At 43.1% G+C, this 23923-nt stretch overlaps 1 protein-coding gene across 1 annotated transcript; it reads right to left on the reverse strand.

Annotated features, from left to right (window-relative positions):
* Window positions 1–413: 413 nt before the first annotated feature.
* Window positions 414–12171, reverse strand: ZRANB2 (zinc finger RANBP2-type containing 2). Its single transcript, XM_082766107.1, has 10 exons — window positions 12021–12171; window positions 11893–11945; window positions 11677–11785; window positions 9939–10021; window positions 8456–8532; window positions 7740–7877; window positions 7148–7320; window positions 4741–4827; window positions 2776–2940; window positions 414–2238 (listed from the first exon to the last, which is right to left on the reverse strand). Exons 1-10 carry the CDS (start codon window positions 12074–12076, stop codon window positions 2175–2177), a joined length of 1005 nt encoding a protein of 334 aa, XP_082622233.1. The 5' UTR covers window positions 12077–12171; the 3' UTR covers window positions 414–2174.
* Between the last annotated feature and the right edge of the window lie 11752 nt (window positions 12172–23923).

Raw genomic sequence — 23923 nt, forward strand, 5'->3', positions numbered from 1 at the left:
AGCCTAACCTAGCTTTGTGTTTCATCCAAGGTGGGCCATGCTCAGTCATTTATTTGCCAATTTGGCAATTAAAGACATTTTGTATCATTTGTAACAGGCAGGAAGGACTTCCACAGTTGCTGTGCCTTTGTATTTTAAACTGTAGTAATCAAAATAATTCAAACATTGTTTCCTCCAAAAATGTGCAGAAGCTCTGGAATACATACCAAGTATCTTGAAATTTCAGAAAAATATTTTAAACATGTTGCTTAATTCCAAAATTATTTTCAGTTCTTTCAGCAATCTGAAAGTTTATGATGCATGTGGCAAATGGACACATTGTCCTTCCTGCACTGCAGTAGCAGAAAGAAACATTAGTGTATGTTATAAAGATTTGCTTGTGTGTCTAAGAAAAAGCACTCATGACATAGTTGACTCACAGGTTTTATTTACACTTGTCTACAGAATCATTTTGCTTTACATTTCATCTAAGCCAAATGAAACCATAATTTTCCTTTGTCTGTAGGCTATCGCTTGCTAAATTTAAAAGTTTTCATCTGTTAAGTACAGCAACAATTTTAATACAAAGCACAAGAAAAAAACTAAGGGGTAACAACATAGCATCTATTAGATCTGATTTTTACACTTTAGTAGTTGGACTTTAAAGTCGTCAGAGGCACAGTTACAAGACTAACCTGCTCTTGTGCAATCTACACACATTTAGCATGGAAGTTAGATATAAAGAAAGCATTAAAGAAGAAATTGCAGGGCTTTTTTTTTTTCTGCAAAAAGATTATCAAAATATTTCTACACCAAAAAACATGTTGCTTATATAACAGTCCAAAAGAAGTGTCTTTAAAAAAAAAAAAAAAAAGCAGAATGCAGTTTTTAGTTTGCTCCGTTTGTTTTGGTGCAGTTCATTTTAAAAATCAGCTGTCAACTATGGGTTTTAAATTTTACAATTGAAATAATTGTAGATATATTGCTGTTTCCTTGCTTAAAAAGAACAATTTTCCTTAGCATACTTACCTTGCGATGGCACTGAAGATACTTAAACCTTTCTTAATCAAACGGAGCTCAAGAGAGACCAAGTCTTAATGTGATATTACTAGTAAATTAAATTCCATACAGCATTTTAAGCCATAAATTAAACATTTAAGGGAAAAAGAGTGATTGATGAAGAACACATTTAAGATGTCAGAACTTTCTACAGTTTTATTAATTTTCATTTTTAAATATAAATAAAATTCAGATACCTTGAAAATTTGTCTGCCGAAAATGAATTTTACAGATGGCCTGCAGAAACTTCACTTGATTCCAAGAAGCTAGTTCCATTTTCCTCCTCAAGAGTAGCTCCTAAACGATCCTTTTGTAAGAAAGGATCGCACAGTCCAGGATCCATGCATGTGAAAATACTGCAGCCAGTACCAGCTGCAGAAAGTGCACTTTGCTGACTGCAGCAAACAGTTTCTACAGAGACAGGCACTGGCAGCTAAGAGACTTGAGCAATGGAGAGGATAGTGCCCCACGTCTCAAACATCCTCGCCTTGAAGGAATGACGTCCATTTCACTCTACAGAACTGTACGATGGGTACTTAACGGCTGTTCTGCACTGAGCAGCAGAGGGGGGCACTGATCTACACTTTTACTGAAACATGGAAAAACAAAAAAAATACTTCGACCTAAAGAACTCACTACTTTGACCCAACAGGCAACAACAGCCCTACTGCTACACTAATCTTTTGTGGTCCCATAAGAGCTACATCAAACAAGGAGCTGGATGCAGAAAGTTCATGGGTTCCTCCGATATCCTCAGATACTTTTTTTTAATTGCCACATGAAGAGCAGAGTTGCATTTGAACATATCCAACCCACAACCGCTCATACATAAGAGCGCCAGAAATCAAGTAACTGAATCTTTCAAAATAATGATAAAAAAACCTTACTCCAAAAAACAAAACAACAAACAAAACCCAAAAACTTCACACCTCCTCTAGGGAGTTTATGGCTTAAAATGCTATCTCACTTTTTGTTTCATGAATGAACAAAGCTGCAGTTTTCCAGAAAGCAAGGACAGACATGCACCTCTACTAGCAGATTTAGCACTTCTGACCAAGTAAGACACCGACTTCTTAAAAATGTCTCATGCACTGACTGGATTTTTTTTTTTTTTTTTAAATGTGACCTTTAATACATTATTTCTTTTTAGAACTTGTACGGGAACCAGAATGGGAAGATCCAGATGATGATCTGCAGCGTCTGTAAGATATAAATGGAGAAAGCATGCAAAGAAATAAGTTGAAATCAATGTTAACACCCACTTTGAGTAGTCTGTACCCTATAATAGCTGGAAGCCAAGTATATCTGATAGGGGCCTTATCAGAATATAGAGATAACTTTACACCAGTTTAAGCTTATGAATATGAATTTAATTCTAAAAACTTACAGTAAGCTTAATATTGAAAGTAGAAAACAACTTCTAAATGCAATATTTACTTAGGAAAATAAATCAATAATGTACACATTAACACTTTCACACACTGAAAGAATGGTGACCCAAGTCTTTCTATGGAACACATTCCTAACAGGAGGAAGTTTTATTGGAGAGGGAAGGGGGAAAGAGCGCAATTACTGGTTTTAATATGAAGTAATAGAACAGGGAAAGGGAGAAAACTAATTTTAATATCAACGTAACTGCTCAGATTCAGTTGTTTCCCAGTGAATCTCAGATCTTCATAAAAAAAAAAAAAATCACACATTTAAATACACCCATTCTTATTCTACATAAACCCAAACCTTTCGGGTGACCGTGATCTCGATCGTCTTTTTTTGCGATCACCAGATGAAGAAGATCTAGAACGACTTCGCTTCTTGCTTCTCTCGGGGGATGATGACGAACGAGAGCTTGAGTAAGATCTTTTTCTTGGGGTTGAAGACCCCCTGTAGGACCTGGAGCTGGATCTTTATTGATTAAGAAATAAATCAGATTTAATTCTGGTATAATATAGAAAGAACAAAGAAAGAACAAAAAGAGACAGTTCTCATGAAGACTCACTACTCTATTTACATCAGTGTTTTATCAAAAGAAGTTTGTGGATGCTTTAATACTTACTCCTTAGTTAACTGCCAATAAAAACTTCTACTGCCGTAGGAGCTCTCTTAATAAATTTTGCTAAATACAGTGTTTCTTGATACGCAGACCACCAATGGTTGGGAAACCTCTTTCCAGCATTCATCAGTACTATGCAATGGGACAAACAAGCAATGGGAGACTGGGACAGGAGACAGCCGGTATACCTACGTAAGGACCTTCCTCAGGAGTTACATTCACAAAAATGAAATGGTGTGAAAATCACGTACCAATTTAACCATGTCTTGCTTTTAAAGACATTTCTTGCTATTAAAGGATGTTTCACAACAGAAGTTGCCTTCATCTTACTAGAGCTGGGAAAAACCCTCAGGAGTATTTACAAAACGCAGAATAAATCTGGGTAGATAGTAAGACTTACCAAAACATTAAAAAAATAACCTTTTAAAAAAGGTTTTAAAATAACCATTTAAAAAAGATGAACGAGCTTCACTTACAAGCACTTAAAAATCAAGTTTGTTATCTAAAAGTAATAAAAAATAAATAAAAAAATCACACTTCTGGAAAATGTAACAGAGCTAGAAAGTCCTAAACCATAATTCCAAAATTATATAAGTTATATAAAAGTACCTAACAAGACTTTCTTCAGTAAGCCGGATAGAACTTTTTACAAAAAAAAAAAAAAAAAAAAAAAAAGAAAAGAAGAAAAAACACGAATGAAAAAACAGAGTGCATGTTGTTGGTAGAATATTTCCAGGATTCTCATTGTAAATAACGAAGCAGTCCTATTTCATGGAAGCTAATGCACTGAGGACACTCGGTGGATGCTGCGTGGTACAAGCAAATAACCCAGCTCAGCTGACCAGCTTCAGCATCTACTGGGGCACAGGCACTTTCGTGTTCCTAAAAGCATCGACTCCACCTGACACTGAACCTCATGTGAACAGCCAGGGAATGTTTGTGCCACCAAAGAGCAGTGGCACCATTTGGCATCAGTCTTCTCAGCTCCCATTTCTTTTCCTTATTTTACAGTTTTAAGATTCTTATATGCACGGAGATGGGAGCCATCTTCATTCCATTGCAAAAGGAGAGACCTAGCAATGGGATGACTGTGCAAGGACACCTCAGGAATTTATAGGCTTCTGTTACCCTCTCCCGCCCAGTGCAGTACCTGCTCTATGGCAATTGTCAGCTAGCTCAAGCTCCTGTCAGCTTCACATGATTTACTGTCCAACATTTTTATACATTCCCCCCACATTTATAGAGATAATGGCAGCACTATCTAGCGGAAATTAAGTTATCGCTACACACAAAAATAGAAGCATAGCATATTTTCTAGTGTTCTTTCACATCAAGTAGCCCAAGTGGAAACAGCAAAAATTACTGAAGCAAGTAAACATGCATTCAGATTCTTCTTCCTTCAAAGTGAAGATCTGTGGCGTCCACTCGTCTAGCTTAGACCAGACTTAAACTCTTCAAACAAAACCTCGCATTCTCATGAAACACATCTGTAGTGGTAACAATCTTGTGACGAGACCCCAGGAATTCTGATTTCCAAGATAAAAACGAGTTAATGTTTTTTGACCAGCATAATTTTACGATGGAATAAACAAGTGGTTGGTTCTTCTGCCCTTTGTTTTCTCTCTGCAAGGAGAGAGTGCTACCTCATTCACCTTGATTTCGACCCACGAGATCTAGAGTGTTCTCTGGAACTGGAACGAGATCTTGATCTGGAACTGGAAGAACTTCTTGAATGGGACCTGAAACAACACAAAAGATATTTTTCCAGTATCTGACTTTTATTTAGCAGAGTAACTGCTACTGATAGCAGCAGAAACAGCTACACATCAAAGACAAGGGCTAGATTCACTACAAGAGTGCCAACTTCGCCCTACCTCCCGACAGGTTATATTTGATAACAGTAACTTTAACATAGTAAGATGGTGCATTCAAAAATTTAGAGAAGTCAGCTTTTTATTATGTTTCCTAAAACAAAGCACAAACATTAAACAGGGCTGCAGCTGTTTTGGAAAATGAATCAAACAACTGCACAGCCATTAATTATTTCAGGAAATTAACGCCTGAACTTTTAGTTTGTGCTTTAATTGGAAACCACCATTTTCCTTGAAAAGCAGATTAGATTAAGAGTATTGGAACTCAAGTTTTTCTCCAAGACAGTTCTCACAAGCATTCTGTAAACAGTTCTCAGTTTTGCCAAGATTTTCTCCTGCATTAAAAATCAAACAGTAGTTAACTCTTGGCTAAAATACAGACAGGTCTAACACTACTTGTGACTACTTAAATGTCTTTTCAAATTTGTCATGTTGATGGAGTTTCTTTAAAGCACAAACCACAATGAATATGTAAAAACGGCAGGAGGCTTGTAACAGTTGTAACAGTAACAGTTGTAAAAAGCAGCAAGTTCTAATAATCTTTTCAGGGAAAATACACATGCTGTCTATCTCCCAGTTTATACTGTTAACACGTCTTTTTCATTTCACTTTGTCAAACAAAAGCAGTACCAACATTTGCTTTCTAACTAGAATAATGTATTTAAAGCTGAAAAAAAGAAAACCAAACCAACTGATTCTGCCAATAAATTATCTGTAACTAGAAGCACAGCAGAAAGTTGAAAGTTCCCTAGCAAATGTCAGTCAACTGAAACTACTTTTTAGTTGGGTGTTAACATTTTGGAGTTATGAACGAGGTTATGGCCATATGAAACTAACTCTTCTGCCTTCTTTGACTTTCCCACCCCTAAACCTAAGAGTAGGGGCTGCATTTGTGTCTTCACGTGGGACAATACTTCCTCAAAAGCGACAGCATCTTCCTACACATCTCACTTTATTCACAAAAATCGCTAACAGCCAGTCAGCTCAGTCAGTGTTATTCAAAATGCTCCTCCACAGAACCATATGGCAACTATTAGTCTCAAGGAGGCATTTGAATGAGTAGGGAGGGTGAACATTTTTAAGAACATATCTCACAGAAGAGTTAGCATGAAAAAAAAAAACATAACAATGTGGAGAAAGGCAGAAGGGAGAGAGTAGCTGACACCTGGTTAGTATGAAGGTCTGAAGAATTTGGGCAGCAATCAGAGCAGTCAGAACTGAGAGGTGCAGTTACAAAGCTACAAAGATTAGAAGAAACTTGAACTTTATGTATATGATGTTTATGATGAGCTAGCACCAATTTGGTCTTAAACCCTTTAGTATCATCACTGTATTACTTGTGAGGCAGCTGAAAAGCTGTAACAGGCTTCATGTGACGGGATTCCAAAAAAAATGATTTAACTGTTCATATGTTACTAGATGTAAATAATAAAGCGAGCTCTTGAATCTGCCCAGCAGACTTTTTTGTGACCCCATAACCGAAGTCATAGAATCACAGAACGGTTTGGGTTGGAAGCAACCTTTAAAGATCATCCAGTCCAATCTTTCACTACATCAGGTTGCCCAAAGCCCCATCCAACCTGACTTGGAACACTTCCAGGGATGGGGCATCCACAACCTCTTTGGGCAACCAGTTTTATCGTCTCACCACCCAGATCACATTGTCTTTTTTTAAATAAGACTTCAGAGTTACTCTGACAGCACTGCCACCGTATTGAAAGCTTTACTGCTTCCCAACAAATTAAGTTCAAGTTTCTTGTTTTTATTTCCAGGACAACTTCCATTCTGTCTGGACTGCATCGCTGCCCTCTTCTGCTACTTCTTCCTTCTTTAACAACCCCACCCATCTGATTCACTGTTCAATACCTCCACTCAATATTACTGAAACCAAGCACAACCACTGAACCACTTATGCCTAAAAATAAAACTGAAAATAAGTTTAGAAAAAACATTCGAAGAATTCAATTGAAATACCAGCTTAATTCACAAAAAGCAGCAAGACATAAAAAGCCTTCTTATTGAGGATCAACAGAAGGCCAGAACAGAACATCGTCTACCTCTGTAAATTGTGCACATAAAATTGTTAACATTATTAAACTAAAACTGTAAGGCAGTCAAAAAAAAAGTAAATAGAGAAGTTAGATACTGACATTTTGCCTGGCGTTACCCTTGACCTGTACCCGTTTACCTGGACCTAGACCTTGAGCTTGAATGAGAGGATGAGCGCGATGAAGATCGTGAGTGGGAGGATCGGGACTTAGAACGACTGCGCCTATTGGATTTCTTTTTCTTATTAGTGTCCTCTTCTTCGCTGGCATCAAGATTATATTTTGAGAGGTCAGCATCATCTTCATCCTCATCCTGAAAAATTCAGATATTCTAGAAATATCTAGGAAATATTTTCATTGTGTTTGTCATTTTTTTCTTAACATAACCCGTATGTTTTATTTGGTGTTTAGTTCAACCTTTGAAAATACTGTTCTTAGGGCATTAAACGAGGCCTAAAGTGCACCTAATGAGATCTAAAAAGTTATTCAGTAGAGGGACTGAAAATTTGTGTTTCAAAACAGAATAATAAAAAGACTACAAACAAACATTTGAAGTCTTCACTATCCCATTTTATATTATTTAATGAAGTTTCATTTTACAAAGTAATTTTAAAAGGCTGTAACTAAACTTCAAGAACATTCACCTTATGCCAAACTTTACCTACTACTAAACAACATTATAGTAGTCATTAAAAATTTGCTAGCAACAAACCAAACAAAAAATGACACTACCTCATCCAATTTATATTTGGAAAGATCTTCATCCTCATCCTCCTCATCTTCCCCTTCCGATTCCTTATCTTCTACTTCCTTCAGGATAGATGCAGGACCAACTGGCTTTCCTCTATATTTTTTCTTTTTGCGACCAAACTAAAAAATTTCATTCCATTAGAATATCACTTACAAAAAATCATTTCTAACTCTATTTTTTGATAAGACTTATTCTATGCGAAAATAAATGCACACCAATTTTAAATGAGGTATTATTCAAAGGAAAGGAGAAGCAGAAGGAAATATCAATTAGCAACAAGAAAACTTTTAAAGAGATGTTTGTCAGATATGATTAGTACCTCCAGACAAGATCAATGGAAATCCAATTTTAACAAAGCACTATTGTTACATTTGTGTTTATGCTGTGTTTATAAAAATGATGTTGAATGTATCTGAAAACAGCATGCACTGCCCTAAAACCAACTCCTTAAGCACGTTAACGAACACAGCTTGTAGCAGTTTAACTTGAACTGATTCTCATTTTGTAGCTCCCAGAAGACAACACAGATGCATTCGATTTCAGTTCAAAACTTTTACACTTGAGCATTTGGCAGAGATGCACCACAAGGTATTATTCCTGACGAGCATTTCCCCCCCTCAGGAACACAAACGTAAACACACACATCCTCAACACACACAGTATGTCTCTCCACAGCAGTGCATGTACCTCAGCTTACCTCATCATACTCCCCATCTGATTCTTCACGTTCTATGTACTCAACATTTTCTCGTTCATTAAATCCTCCTCCGTATCCTTTAAAAAGTGGTAAAATAAGACAAGCTCTTGTGCTGCGCCAAATTCAGCTACATCAAGCACAAACTTTAGAATAAGTGGCTTCAGTGGCTTTATAAATATATGCCACGAGAATGCAGTGTGATCTCAGGAAGAACATGAGTTGTTCCCACACATCTATTAAAAATACTTTCTGAGAAACCTAATTGAGAAAACGGATTAAGTCACATAAACAGAGATGTGACAGCATTTAAAAGAATGAAAACATTTTAAGTCAGTAGAGCCCTGTTGAGCAACCAGCTCCACAGAAGCACTACGGCAGGGCTGCAGCACCTGAGAGCTGCTCGGTGTGGGGAAGCACCAGCACACCTCCAGGGGCCTGACCGAAGGCGCTGCCCTCGAAGCCCAACGCCCCTGTGCCAGCGGGCAGCAGCAGGCTCAGGAAGCGGCCAGCGGCAGAGGCGAGGGCAACGCTCGCTGGCTGCTCTCCCGCTGCTGGCGCTGCCAAAGGCCTTTCCCACAGGCAGCTCCCTCGTGGCTTCTGGGCACCCCGGTCTGCTGCCTTCCCACAGCTGCTCTGGGACACAACGCCGAATACTGACCCTCAGGGAGCAGTAAGAATAAAAACGTCCTGTGGTTGCTTTCAATTGCACAGCTGCCAAGATTCCCTGAAGAAACTCGCTATTCCTTTTCATAACACAAGTGGAAAACTCCAACTACTCAGTGCAATTTCAGCCTAGTTTGGAACTTCCTGCAGGTACCCGTGACATGCTACATGTCGTGTACACCACCACAGACTTACTCTGAAGGATACCAGAACTTGAAGGAAATTTAGAAATATTATTTTTAAATAATAAGCTCTGTGCTTTTTTGTTTTTACGCTTTAATGTCATAACCTGCATTAAACTCACTGCCTGATCCCATTTGCAGTGGTAACGCTACAAACAGCTATGACCCCACCATAAGGATATCCTCTGTTCTAGTCACTGCTCAGCTTCATTGTCAATGAAGAAAGAACTTAAAATGCATCCGTGTGACCAGACTTTCAACCTCATTAAAAATTACAGTCTGAGCTGTGTGGCCTTGAAACACTGTTCTTGTGTCTGCAGAGTCCTGTAAACGGGCACAGCGCATACTAGAGTTCTTTGAGTTTAGAAAACACTGCATTACTCCTTCCAAACTCTTCAGAATCAAAATCAAATATTGTGGTGGTTTAAAGCAAATGTTGGATGACCTTCCAAACGTAGCCATCACATAGTTTTCTACGCTACTAAACGTGTAAGAACCCACAGATTTGTTTACATACAAAAGATTATTCAATTTTGCTAGTTCTACCATGAAAACAGTCCCTTTGATTAAATGATACTGATTTATACAAAGGAGTTTCTTACAGTAATTGGAGTATTTTAAAGCCACCACCAACCTACCTGTCCGTTCCTCCAACTTGGCATACTTGGGAGTGTTACACATGTTGCATTCTGATCTTCTGGCCCAGTTCACATTCCCGCATCTTCAGAGGGGAAGAACATAAAGCATAAATAAGAAACATTTTATTTCAAATTATAGAGCTCATGTATTAAGGCAATGCTTCAAGAAATCCTAAGAATCTATCTGCCAAGTTTCAGCAGTGATTCGCAGTCACTAACACAGCACAGGTAAGTCACCAAGACAGAGTTGAGAGAGCCCAGGGGTATTTTGCCAGCACGAAGATGACACAGCGTGATGAGGACTGCACTAGACAAATCATGGGGAAAGAATTAAAACTAACGGGCAGGTAAGTTAACAGAACCAAGACCGTCCAACACATAATTTAAGTTATATTTTACGTGAAGTAAAACCTGAAGAGCCATTTAACAACACGATTCTGAAGCAGCTACCAACTCCATGAAGGCAAAGCAGCTGCCAGCAGCGATCTTATCCATAAAGGATAAAGGAACCACTGGTGTTACCATATCTCCATTCCAAAATGTGAGAAGAAGTAATAAAGAGAAGGAAAACAAACCCCACTGCCACAAAAAGGGGTGGGGGATCACTGTTCCTTCCCCCCAGGGGAATGCCGCTTATAAGCAGGCATCAGCACCCCCTGCAGCACAGCTGCACTCACACAGCTCCGTTACTGCACTGCTACCTCACAGCGCACTCGAGTGCCCCTCGCACTCCAACCACCTGTATGATCACCACCGGGACGCTGCTGAATCCCAACGAGCAGAGCAGGTGGTCCACGAGGCAGCCCGGCCTCCCCTATGCCTGGAGGTGCAGCAGCAGCCCTGGAACGTGCCATCGAGCGGACTCCCTCAGTGACGCCTGCTGGTCCCGGGCTGCAGGACTGGGAGACTGAACAGCGCCGAGCGCTGCCAGAACAGGTGAGTGCTGTGAGTGCTGGTTATCCCCGCACACAGACTGCCCCTTGTCCCCGTTACCCTGCTGGCACACGCAGGACGCACCGTGCAGCAGTGCTAACTGCATGCTTGGTCACCCTACAGCTGCCAAACGGACGTACAGACGTGGATCTCTGCTGTTTTCTTACAGCCTGACACAGCCTGGAGCACCAACGTGTGCAAGGGCTTTTGCATACTGCTGGCACTGGTTTTATTGAGGAAAAATTGGGTTTGGGTTGCAGCAAACACAAGTTGGGAAAAAAACCCAGCCGAGTTTCACCGGTTAAAGAGTTCGGAAAGCTCAGTCAACAAACAAAACCCCAAATGGTTCAAAGCCCTCAAATTATAAAAAGACCCCCAATCCCCTGAAGTATTTCACGAAGGCAGTCCTTTGCTAATGCAGACCTTCACATTCTCAAGTGATGGCTTCCGATATCAGCTATTTAACTCTGTGCTAAACTTTACTCGTTAGGTATTTAGCGACTGTTGGAAATGAGCTTCCAAACTGCAGTGAAGCTGTTACTTCCATCTGTTTGTTCCTAGTCTGGGACGTGTCTCGACTTACCTGACATGGAACACGAGCTTCTACTGCTCTGGCCCTGATTTTTTAACCTTTTCCCAGCCCTGTTACTCAAATACCTGCCGCCCACCAACCAAAAGGGCACGCTGTCCGCAGGGCACAGCCGCCCGTACCCTGCCAAAGCTACACACAGCGCTGCACCCCGCGGGGTCACACAGGCAGCAGGTGGGGTCCCGGCCCCCCCGGTGCCGCTCCCAGGCCCCGTACGTTTTGCACTGCCAGTCGTTGGCGCTGAAGAGGCCGCGGCTCTTCTCCGCCAGCGTCTTGCCGATCTCCGTGCCCCCGGCCTTCATCATCTTGGCCTCCGTCGTTTTCTCTGCAACACAACAACAGCAACAACAACGCCCCGTGGCGGGCTCGTCCCAAAGCGGCACCGGGCCCTGAGGGGCCGTGAGGGGCCGTGAGGGGCCGGGCCGGGCTCACCTCTCCCGCAGCGGTTGCAGCTGGTTCTCCTGGCGAAGTTGACGTTCCCGCACCTGCGGAGGAGCAGACGGTGACACGGGCCCGGCCCCGCCGCCCCCCCCCCCGCTCTCCCCCGGGCCGCCGCTCACTTCTTGTCGGGGCAGATCCAGTCCCCGTCGCTCACGCGGAAATTCTTGGTCGACATCTTGCGGCCGCCGCCGAGCCGCCGGAGGACTGTGTGGGGAGAGGGGGGGGAAGGACCGGGGTCCTGCACCGCGAGGGCTGCCCCGCGGCGCCTGCAGGCCGCAGCCCGCAGTGAGCTGTGCGGCCGCCGGGGTGGATTGCGCTCAGGCAGCGGCGCGGCCGCCTCAGCGCGGCGGAAGGGAGAGGGGGGGGTGAGGGAGGAGCGCCCCCAGCCGGCCGGAGGGCTGCCGGCCGCGCGACGCGCATGCGCACAGCGGGGCCGGAGGGGGGCGCTGCGGGAGCGCGAGGGGCGCGGAGCGCGGGGCCTGCTGAGGGGAGCTGGGGGGTGCTGCGGGAGTCAGGCGTTAGTGTGGAGATAAAGCGGCCCCCGGCAAAGAAACAAACAAATAAATAAATAAGTAAATAAACAACTAAGCAAATAAATACATAAGTAAATAAATAAATGAGTAGGAGCGTCACTGTCACCATGCATGAATCACAGAATCACAGAATTGTCTAGGTTGGAAGAGACCTCAAGGTCATCGAGTCCAACCTCTGACCTAACGCTAACAGTCCCCACTAAACCATATCCCTAAGCTCTACATCTAAACGTCTTTTGAAGACTTCCAGGGATGGTGACTCCACCACTTCCCTGGGCAGCCCATTCCAATATCTAACAACACTTTCGGTAAAGAAGTTCTTCCTAACATCCGACCTAAAACTCCCCTGGCGCAACTTGAGCCCATTCCCCCTCGTCCTGTCACCAGGCACGTGGGAGAAGAGGCCAACCCCCACCTCGCTACAGCCTCCTTTGAGGTACCTGTAGAGAGCGATAAGGTCGCCCCTGAGCCTCCTCTTCTCCAGGCTGAACAAGCCCAGCTCCCTCAGCCGCTCCTCGTAGGACTTGTTCTCCAGGCCCCTCACCAGCTTCGTCGCCCTTCTCTGCACCCGCTCAAGCACCTCGATGTCCTTCTTGTAGCGAGGGGCCCAAAACTGAACACAGCACTCGAGGTGCGGCCTCACCAGAGCCGAGTACAGGGGGACGATCACCTCCCTAGCCCTGCTGGTCACACTGTTTCTTACGCAAGCCAGGATGCTGTTGGCCTTCTTGGCCACCTGAGCACACTGCTGGCTCATATTCAGCCGACTATCAACCATCACTCCCAGGTCCTTCTCTGCCTGGCAGCTCTCCAACCATTCCTCTCCCAGCCTGTAGCTCTGCTTGGGGTTATTGCGCCCCAGGTGGAGGACCCGGCACTTGGCCTTGTTGAACTTCATGCAGTTAACTGCAGTTACTTCATGCAGTTGGTCATGCATGACCAACACTGGAAGCTGAATGCACGGGAGTTGAATGCAGCATTCCTGGCGTGCACGTCCTGTGGGATGGGAAGGGGCACGGGGCACCCACAGCATGCAGGCACTGCGTGTCCGCACCCACAGCATGCAGCAGTGTCTGCACCCAGACCTCCTGTGAGCTGATCTCCGCTGCCCGCTGACACTGCCCCACTGCTCAGGGCAGGCTCTGCTTACATCAGGGGGATAAGAGCAGTAACAGAACCAGAAACTGGCCCCGAAAAGTCAGTTCATGCCCACGTACGTTCAGGAAGGAGCCTTTCAGAAGTAAAAGGAGTGTCAGTCATACAGCGTGATGTCAGGGAAACAAAAAGCATCCAGATCTACAGAATAAACTGCAGTGTGATGGAAGGTTTTATTCACCTGTAATATTCTTTTACTTGTCCAAAACCAATGTGTTAGAAAATCAGTATCTGTTGACCTCAGTAAGAGGTGGATTGAACTTTAATGTGCTTAGGAAAAATGCTGCTTGGAACTCCTGCCTTCCTGTTGAAGTTGCTGTTTGTGAGTCCACCACAACACCCAGAATTTGGGTCTGTCCCAGGTTGGTGTCTGCAGAAGCACTGAGGGATGGACAGAGCCTGCTCAGATTTCACTGCTTTCGGGTGGCTTCTGTGCAGATAAGGGTTGAGTTCAACTGAACAAAAATTAAAATGAGCATGGAGGATGTCTCTGTTGTGAATGACAAAATGCTCATGCTGTTCAGGTCATTAAAGAAGATCCCTTATCAGTAAGTTCGAGGACAGGAATTTGTTCCTAATCTCCGAATTGTTCCTCAGGGAAATCAAGGCAGATAAATCTTACTTTTCACGTTAAGAAATGAATCAGAGTACGTACTTTCTGTTTTAAAAATAAGCATAGGCAAAAATGTAATTCACCTGATAATAATTTCAGGCTTAAATATTTTAAAACTTACCAAAAATAATGAGAAGAGTATTTCAGTGGTATTTGTCTTCTGCTGAAGGAGACTCCCCAGAGAAGTCTCTAGCCAGGTAGCTACAGCCTAAAGTCTGAAGCAATCAGCCAGATTGTGAAAACAGGACCTTTCCCTGTAAGTACAGAGGGAGTGTGTCTCTAACTTCAGTTTTTTTTTTTCTTTTTTTTTTTTTTTCAGTCCATTTACTTCAAAGTTTATATTAAAAGCTGAAAAGACTACTGAGGACTGAAAAAAACATGGCTTATCGTTTAATTTATGAATAAATTTATTTAATTTATGAACATCTTAATTAATTTATGGAGCAAGATCCAAATGGACAAGATCTTAAGTCCTGAAGGGTGCTGTGACCAGGCACAATCAACTCAGCTCAGTGGCTGTGTAGGGTACTCCCTTTATTTAATAAACCAATTAGCCTTGCTTAAAGATTTTTGATATGCTGATTTTTTTTTTTCCCTGTGTTTCTTACACAAAGCTTCATTAAAACATCTACTCCTCATTTCAAAACAGTTTGTGAATGTTTTTATTGGATTCCTGTTTCTATCACAATACATTTTGGCTTCAAGTATATGTAAGCGCTTGATAATAGCCAAGTAAATGAGAAACACATCACCCGTCATTTTAACATAATGAAATGGAACAGTTGAGAATGAAAAAAATGTATAGAAAACTATTTAATTGGCCTGGCTCTAGACAGCCAATGCCTACCAACAAGCACAGAACATCAGTTTTCCTGAACAAAAACTGAATGGTACAAAGGCCAGCCAGGATCCCAGCCAGGTAATTAAAGGAAGGCTGCCCGTGCTTCATTGCTCTTTCATTCTGTTCTTCAAGTCGCCTCCCGGTACGATGTTGCCATGCCACGCTCTTTATTAAGCAGTATGGGGCACCTAGGTTTTTAAGCATCACTTTAAGGCACTCGAGGCCTTGTTGATGCTTTCCAAGAGACAATAGTAATAATAATTTCATACTTGTGAGTTAAAAATGCAATGTGCTTCCATCAGGTGAAATCTAGCTGTTATAAAAACCTTTGTGTTCCTGTAATTGAACATACACAGAAGTATACTGCAACATAATGTTTGACTGTTGAATTTTTTAAAAAATAACAAGAATTGACTGATAGTGTTTAGGCAAGAAATTGTGAAAACGCAGTGCCCATGTTAAAAAGTTCGAATGCTGTCCACAATTCAAGACACTCCCGGGTTTATGATGTACAATGAAATATAACAACTGCTGTGCTGCAAAGTAGCTTTAGGATGTACATTTGGAGAGTTGGCCTTCCAAACTTTGTTTCAATTTTCCTGACTGACAGACGCTTGGTAATAGAATTTTTCAGGCGAATGATGGGTACTGTCATGTCACTCAAACTGACGTGCTTTTGGAGGAAAGATTTTCTTCAAATGCGACCTTTACAGAAGGTTAGACATTGCTTGTCACTTAATAATTTAATAATTACAGAATATATCAATCCCGCTGAGGGTACATTAAATCACAACATAAATGTTATAAATAACAGTTTAGATATGATTGTTTTAGTAAGAGTAGGGCTGGCAGATGTTCCCTAGCTCATACAAAGGTGTGACAAAAAGGGGCTCCCAGAGGCGCTCAGCCCCTGCCTCTGTCCGGAGGTACAGCCGGGTAACGGGGCTGCTCGTGGGGGCTGCCGGCTGAATCCAAACCTAGAGATGCCCTGTCCATGCTCCCTGAGCCGCCCTGTCACCCAGCCTCTGCCCTTTACTGCCAAGCAACAAGCAGCAGTCAGAAATATTTCTCACCTAAATCTGCCTTCCTGCAGATCCAGCAGACGACTTTTTGCTTTTCCATCAGTTGTTCCCTTTTATCGCCAGCCTCTTGCAAATGTGAAGGGACTGTTCCTCTTCTCTACACTTCAAACAGACGTGTATTTTTAAAACTCTCCTGGCCCCAGTTTTCTAGATCTTCAGGGATTTTTGTTGCTGTGCTCTTGGCAGGCGCAGCAGAGCACAGGGGTGCAGGCTGTGTGCCATGCTGCAGCTGAGGACCGGGCTGGAGAGGGGAGATTTCCTTTGGCTTCTGTGCAGTGCTCCCGCTCGTGCCTGTTAGGAAGAATCTTCTTTCCCAACAGTATCACATCATGAATTTGTGCTCGGTTTGTGGCTCACCATAGAGCAGTGCTTTCTGCAGTGCAAGTCCACTTATTCACTATCTAAGACATGTATCTGATTTCTTCGTTCAAAGTCTAACGCTTTGCATGCGGTCTGAGTTCAATTTCTTTTTTATTAATTTGAGATCAATTCTCCAGATATCAAGGTAATTATGAATACTTGACTGATCTTTCAAATTTCTTTTGATTTTCTGTTTGCTTGAAGCTGGACTGCATTTCCTTGACTGGTGCACCCGAATGTCACACCGATGAGACGCAGACTTTGTCAAGTGAGGGCGGATCACACCCCGCTATTTCCCTCCTGCTTGGTGGAGAAGCTCAGTGGAGTGAAATGACGCTCAATGTGACATACCCAAGTTTTGTTTTCACATAAAATTTGTATCTTTTTTGAAGCTAGGCTTGTTATTTGCCATAATGCCATATTATAAATATTATTACATGCCATTACTAAGCTGAAAACAGGAAACACTTGGCCTAAACAGTGTGTGAAACTACCTGTTTAAAAGGAAAAATGTGCGTGCCCATTGTCTTGACACCTTCCCTGCTTGCTTTTTACATTATGCTCTGGTTCTACCGAGCCTTTGCATCCACCATCAACACATAATTGAGACATAACATGGAGTTTCAATAGACAAATGTGTTTTAGGGACTATGGAAATGGATCATATTTCATCATTACATTTTTACTCCCAAACAATAACAATATATTCTCTAACCGAGCTCTCAGTGGTGTTGACAACAGCCTTTCCTGCAATCAGAGTTGTGATACAGATGCATTATTTTCTCCAGCAATTTTTACCTGTCAGGCAGTTGTTTTAGTTCTAGTGCTCCTTCTCAGAAATAAATAAGGACTCGTGATACACGTCACTCTTTTGACAGGAAAATCCAAGCATATATTTGCCCACAATTGAGTTGACATTTGCAATACAGTTTAGGGTGTGTGTGTTTTTTTAAGAGTCACAGGAGATCTGGTAGAGTTTTTAAACTTAATCTCCAAAGCGGTTGTAAATAAAGTAACACGTTACCTCATCATTTAGGAGAAGTAACCTATTCAGCAGAGATGTTTCCACGTATGTGAAAGGTACAGTTAAAAGGGACGCATGAATGGGAGCTGCACTGACGCAGTATCTCCAAACCATCAGAAGACTTGGTAATGCAGCAACTAAATATTCTGCAGGTAGCTCGATCTAGCAAGCTGACATAAGCAGGGACACAGCTGAGCTACTCGTTCAAGCTGGACACCACTGGTGAGGACTGCCTTGTCTCAGAAATTAATTAGTACCTGCCCCACCTCAGTGGTAGATGAAGTACAGCTCGTGCTGCAGTTTAACAGCTCCGGCTCCACCACTTGTTGTCTGTAGGAGTTTTGGCAATGCAGGACAGCCCTCAATGCAGGAGATGGCTCAGGAAGCAAAGCAAATGTGTGCCACAAGCAGAACGTGGCTGGGAGCTGCCCCATGAGACAACGTGAAAGAGCCAGTGCAGCTCCAGGTGGAACATTTTTAGCAGGTAGGGAAAAGAGGAAGGTGCCTCTGAGACCAAATTTAATAAAGACAAAATAATAAAGATAAATTGCTAAAAGGTACGGTGAGGCCAATTACTTGATAGCAGAAATTGAATATTGATGGATGGAGATTGAAAGACCTTGGCTTGCCGTGCCCTAGCCAAGTACAGGTGGAGAGGAGCAGTGGTGATTCCTTATTAATACATTCAGAGATGGTAAATATATATGAAGGGTAAGGATTCTCTGAGTTACAGGATAAATGACAGGATCAAATAGTTATGAATTGATCATGAATACATTTTGATAGAAAAAAAGAGTCTCGCCATCCAAGAAGTAAAGGTCTGTTGTGGCTTTCCAAATAAAATGAGTGAAGATTCCAAATAATTTAAGATGAGGCTTGGTAAACTTATGGGAAGGGCATTTGGATTTAACAGGACAGCCCTGGGGCTGCTGGGCCTCTGGGGTCCCTCACTTCTCTTCTCTTCCCTCTCTTTTCCCTGACACACTGCAGTGTCTTCAAAGACAGGACCGAAGGGTTCCTCTCTGGGATCAGAGGAGTGCTGCAGGTGATCCTGCTAGGCAGGGGGTTGGAGTGGATGATCTTCAGGGGTCCCTTCCTACCTCGGCCATTCTGTCATTCTATGAGTCTGTCAGAAAAGCAAAGAAAAAGAAGCAAAAAAAAACCCCACAAACAACCAAGACACTGCTTGTTCCTTTTCCAGCAAGGTGCCAGTGCCCCACGATCTCTGCCAATTGCTCTGTGGGTTACCTTGGTCTCCCTCCTCTCTGGTCTCACTGCCTCCCTAAAACACAGAGGGCATTTCCTGCGTCCAGACCTGGCAGTTCAGGTGAGCGGGTGATGCTGGTTCTAATGATGATGGATGTGGTTTTTGCAGGGTGATGTCTGGTAGGCTCTGTGCCTGCGTGTCCCTAAAGGAGTAGTAAGGTCTCCGCAGGAAGAGCAGAACACAAACCCTTGACACGCAGTGATTAAAGGAGTGACATGTTTAAGAAGCATATACATAAATAAGCCAATCTTTATGATGCTGAAAAGGTATATCTGAGCACCATGTAGGTGAGACACAGAATAAATAACGCCCTTTATCCAAACTGACAGCTATAATTACCACGGTTCATGAAAGCTTATTTTCCATACAAGCTTGTTTGAGCGAAAGCATTTAATGGACAAGTGCAGTCAACTTAGAAGTAAAGGTGAGGCATGCATAAAGTAGATCTAATATGTATTTTTTAAAAGCCAGGTTGGAAAGAGTTCATCCTTCATGGAGTCACTGTCAAGCAAACAGGGTGTGATTAACCTTTCCCATGCTCGTCCTCCTCTGCTCTTCCTATGCTGCGTGCCATCATCGCTAATTAAGGTGCTGCTGAGCTCCCTGCTGCAGGAGGGGCTGCTGGATTTTGACTGACTGAGCTCTGGAGGAGCATAGCAGGACCCTTCCCTGCATGGACCTGGGGGCTCAGAGGTCCCCAGCCCTTTGTGGGAGGTGTTGCTACTTTTCTATGTCCTTTGCTTGCCTGCTCACTGTCTGCCCTCATTGAGATAACAGCACGGTGTGGAAGGAAGATCTTGCAGAGCAGTGTTTCCTCCTAGCATGAGACCAAAATCTGGAGTTGAGCAGACAAAAGTGTAACTTGGTCGCAGAAAGAGCTCACCCCTTCACAGCCAGGCTAGGTTATTCTTTATTTTCTACCGCGTCCCCGAACGTGTAAATCAAGTGTGTTTGCCCCGGCACTCTCTCTGAAAACAAGGAACACAGTTCAATCACACGTGTCCCAGCTGACAGAAACATGGCCATAGTGCATTGTTAGGAACAATTCCAAAAGAATGAACCTAAAGTTTTTTGTTCTAATTCCCAACCTACTCTTCCCAGCTGTACTCTTACTAATGGGCTCTGTATTTTACCAGATTAGGACTCTAAAGTCAGAATTAGGCTGCTGGCCCCTCCTCCGATTTCCGAGTGATGTCCTCACACCTACAGCTCATTTCTGTGGTTTTGCTTTTTGCTTCTTACCGAAGTGAAATGCCTTGCTTCTCCTCCAAATTTCATTCTGACGAAAGAAAAAAACAAATAAATGAATCTGGGTCAGGACATGAGCATACACCTCAGCCAGGAGACAGGCAGCACAATACCCCAGGGTTTGCTGTTCATTTCTCGGAGGTGCACCCATGCAGCCATGTCCAAGGGGAACCATGGATATTCCTTCACCAGCAGACTCTGTAAATTCTCATGCATCACTGCTTACCAGACAGAATGCAAAAGCAATTTGGTGTCCTCATTTTTACAGTCAATTCTGCTACAAATTTGCACATTTCAGTGAAGATGGTCTCTTTCTTTTTCCAGAACGCTCAATTACAGTAACATCAGGCACAGAAAATCATTTTGACAAGTGTCCTATTTACAGAGAAATGAATAGCCACAAAGGAGAACAATTCTTTTTTCTCTTTTCCGTTCTTTCTTTTATTGGAGAAGGAAACTCCTGAATAAACTTTATTTTTCCTTAAATTGCAATTACAAATAGGCAAGGGATTTCAAAGGGCATTTCCAGTTTACATCATACTTGGAGCCAACATGCCACACCAAACCAAACCAAGTCAAATGAATCCAGAGGTACAGCCCACTCCTGAGAGATGCTGGGTCTCCTGGTCAGGAGCCATAGGCTCTGATGTGCTGACTGTGCCACGGACAAGTGTTCTGCATCTCCACAAGCAAGAACAGATTATTATTATTATTTATTTATTTATTTATTTATGCATAAGGGATTTCTGGAGGTGCTTGAGTACCACCTGCTGCCTGGAGCAGCTCTGTCACCAGTATGGGCTCAGGCCAGCCACAGCTTTGTCTGTCTTCACCCCTAACCCTACAGCTCATCCCCAGAAGAAATAAAACCCTCCTGTCCCTCCTGGGGACTGCAGGGAAGGTGGAGTCCATCCCAGCACGGAGCACCAGAGCTCCCTTACAGCTCCCATCGGTCCTTCCTCTCCTTGCTGCAACAGCTCCAGCCCCGGCCTCAGCCAAAAGCAAAAGGGTGCCCATTCAACACACCTTCTTCCACCTGCTTAATGCAAGTGGGAACTAAATTTGTCCTTATTCTGTTAGCACCTATGCCTTTTGGTTAACAGCAGAGATTTTGAACGCCGTGCAAAAACTCCATGTTGCTATGGTTATAGCACAGCCATTGCCAGTCTCTAGAAGTAGCCATAAATGAGAAAAATCGCGGGGATGGTATGAAAGTCATTCAGCATCATCTTCAAGCAGCACTGGCTTTTCAAATACTTCCCCTGCTGTCAGTCAGGGAGTGAAGGTGGCAAACTAGGTGAGTGGCATCGTCTTAGTTCTAAGTAATATAAAATTCATTTACAGCTGGAAACTTTTCAATTTAAATTATCTCCCAGGAGGTATCCAACCTAAAACTTTGGAACTAATTTGTACAAGTGTGTGCAGCTCCTTCCCCCCCCCCCACCCCAAAGCTAAAGCTATCCATGTATTCTCTCATCTCCCCTCTTCCCTTCATTTTTTTACCCTGTCTTACCGGGCACTTTCTTGGCTGTAAGCACAGAACAGATCTCCAGATGATCACGAGTGGCAAGCCTTTGACAGTCCCCCAGCAGCAGCCATGGCATGACTCCTCCAGGATGAGAAGGGTGCAGGCACCCGTCCATCTGGGGACCATGGGCTCCTCGTCCCAGCACCCCAGGGCACAGCACCAGGTAATTGCTGGTGCAGGTAATGGTGACTGACAATTTCATCTTTAAGCTATTTATCAGTTGGTGCTCTGCACATCAGGTGTCACGGGAACATGACAACTCTTGTCAGTGAAACAAGAGAGCCTTGTGACAGGCTTTCAATTGAATTTCTTCACCCAGCACTCCCAGCATTAACACTATGTTAAAACAACTTCATTCATTATTCAAAAAAGGAAAAAAACACCCAGTGAGATCCTGACAAAATATATAACTTTTCTGAATCCTAAAATGCACCTGATTTTGCTTCTTCAGTGCCATCAGAATAACCTGTCTGGGTTCATTAAGAACTGCTTTATTTGTTGCCAGCGAATAAGCCATGGGTCATTCTGCCAACGTGTGGGAGTCATTCGTTTGCGATGAATGATTCATAACTTGGGCTGCTTTTTAATAAAATGCTCATGTTAAAATTCTACATATGCTCAGAAGAAAGAAATAAAAATTCCTCTCGATATTTTCATTAGAATTTATAATAAATGACAACCCAGAGATTTATTCTCTTGTATGCCTCTCCTTTCTGCTGGTGCGCCATGCTTGTATACAGGCTTCACTTGGCTGCCCACCATCCCTAAAATTGTTCTGTGATGTTCCTCCCAAACAAACATTTTTGAGAGACAGTTAAGCTTGACTTTGATCTCATTTAAAAAAAAAATAATACTGAAATAGGAGACAAAGTAAAGGCTCCAGGAGGTGGCATTGTTTGTGTGCCTACTCTCCTAGACAAAGACACAAGCAGCAGTCTCAGTAGTGCAGTACGTGAGTTCTCTCCACGGAGGAAGAAGCTGTGCATCATAACCAAGTCACTGTAGTTAGAAACTACACTGTATATTCATGACATGTTTTCTATAGCTCAGGAGTGTCTGATTTTTGAGTGAAACAGTGCACTCTTCCAAGGTGAAGCAGAAAACCTAGATGGATGTCCTGGGGAAAAGTTCTCAGACAAAGCCAGGAAACAAAGCGGCGGCAGTAGCGGTGCTGAGAACTGATACGAGTTCTTGGCAGAGGTGTTTGCTGCCTTCTGTTGTTCCTCGTTGTCCCACCAAAGTAACACAGACAAGAGGCATGCCCCAGATACCCCAGATCACCATAGTCACACTGCCACCACAACACAGCAGCACATGGGGCAGTGCAGGACCCAGCCACCAGCCGAACTTGAACTCACTGCACCTCTCCGGAGGCTTCTGGCAGCACCAGCTCTCATGGCAGAGCCCTGGGTCTCTGCTGGCTTTCACTATAGCGTGGTTTGTTCTGCATCTTGCATAGTACCCCCTGGTAAGAGAGCCCATACATGAGATATCTGAGCAACAACCTGCAGTTAATTTTGGAAAATGTCTTCACTGCGGAGCAAAGATTCCTTCTCCTGCTGCACCTTCAAAGGTTCTGCTTAATTACGCCGATTCCCCAAGCACTGGTAGGGGAGTGGGAGAGTGCAGTTGTGGTACTGTAGAGCTGCTTTCAACCTTCATCAGAGCGACAGCTTTCCCCAGCGTCCCTTACACAGAGAAGATGCCTTATCCGCTCCAGCTACTGTTCAGACGTGCTGGCTGTACCTGTTTACAGGGACTGGCTTCATGCTGAATTAGTATTCTGCACGGAACCACAAACTATAAATTATTATAGCAGGTCCCCGATGAATCCTTTATGAAACAAAGCATATTGTGCTTGAACCTGTCCATTTAAAGCTCCAATTAACAAATTGGTAACTGCTTCTCTCTTTCTCTTCACAGCTGCTGAATGGTGTGGTGCAGAGCCTGTTCAGGACCATAATGGCAATGAACAACAGGGCTTAACGCACTGCAGTTTGCTCTTTGATCCCAGCTCATTTGAAAAGGATTTACCAGAGAACTTGCTTCCCTTTTCTCCTATGTTTGTATCTTTTAAGAATATTTTTTTCCAGCAGATATTTTTCCCAGGGAAACTTCAGTAGTCTGTCTTTTCCTTGATGCTGGATATCATTTGGTTTTATTAATGACTGCTGAGCCCTCTTGCTCTAACACTCTTCTCCAGCTTTATTTCTGGCCCAGGCAGTTCAGACACCCACAGATTTCTGCATCCCATCCAAACACTTTCTTCAGGGATACACTTGTTTGTAAAAAGACTTACAGTTTTGACTTAGAGACCTCTCAGGATGGAGAATGACCCATCTCCTGCTAACCTGTTTCAATGTTTATTTTT

The sequence above is a fragment of the Aythya marila genome, assembly GCF_965140915.1.
Source record: "Aythya marila genome assembly, chromosome: 8".
NCBI lineage: Eukaryota > Metazoa > Chordata > Aves > Anseriformes > Anatidae > Aythya > Aythya marila.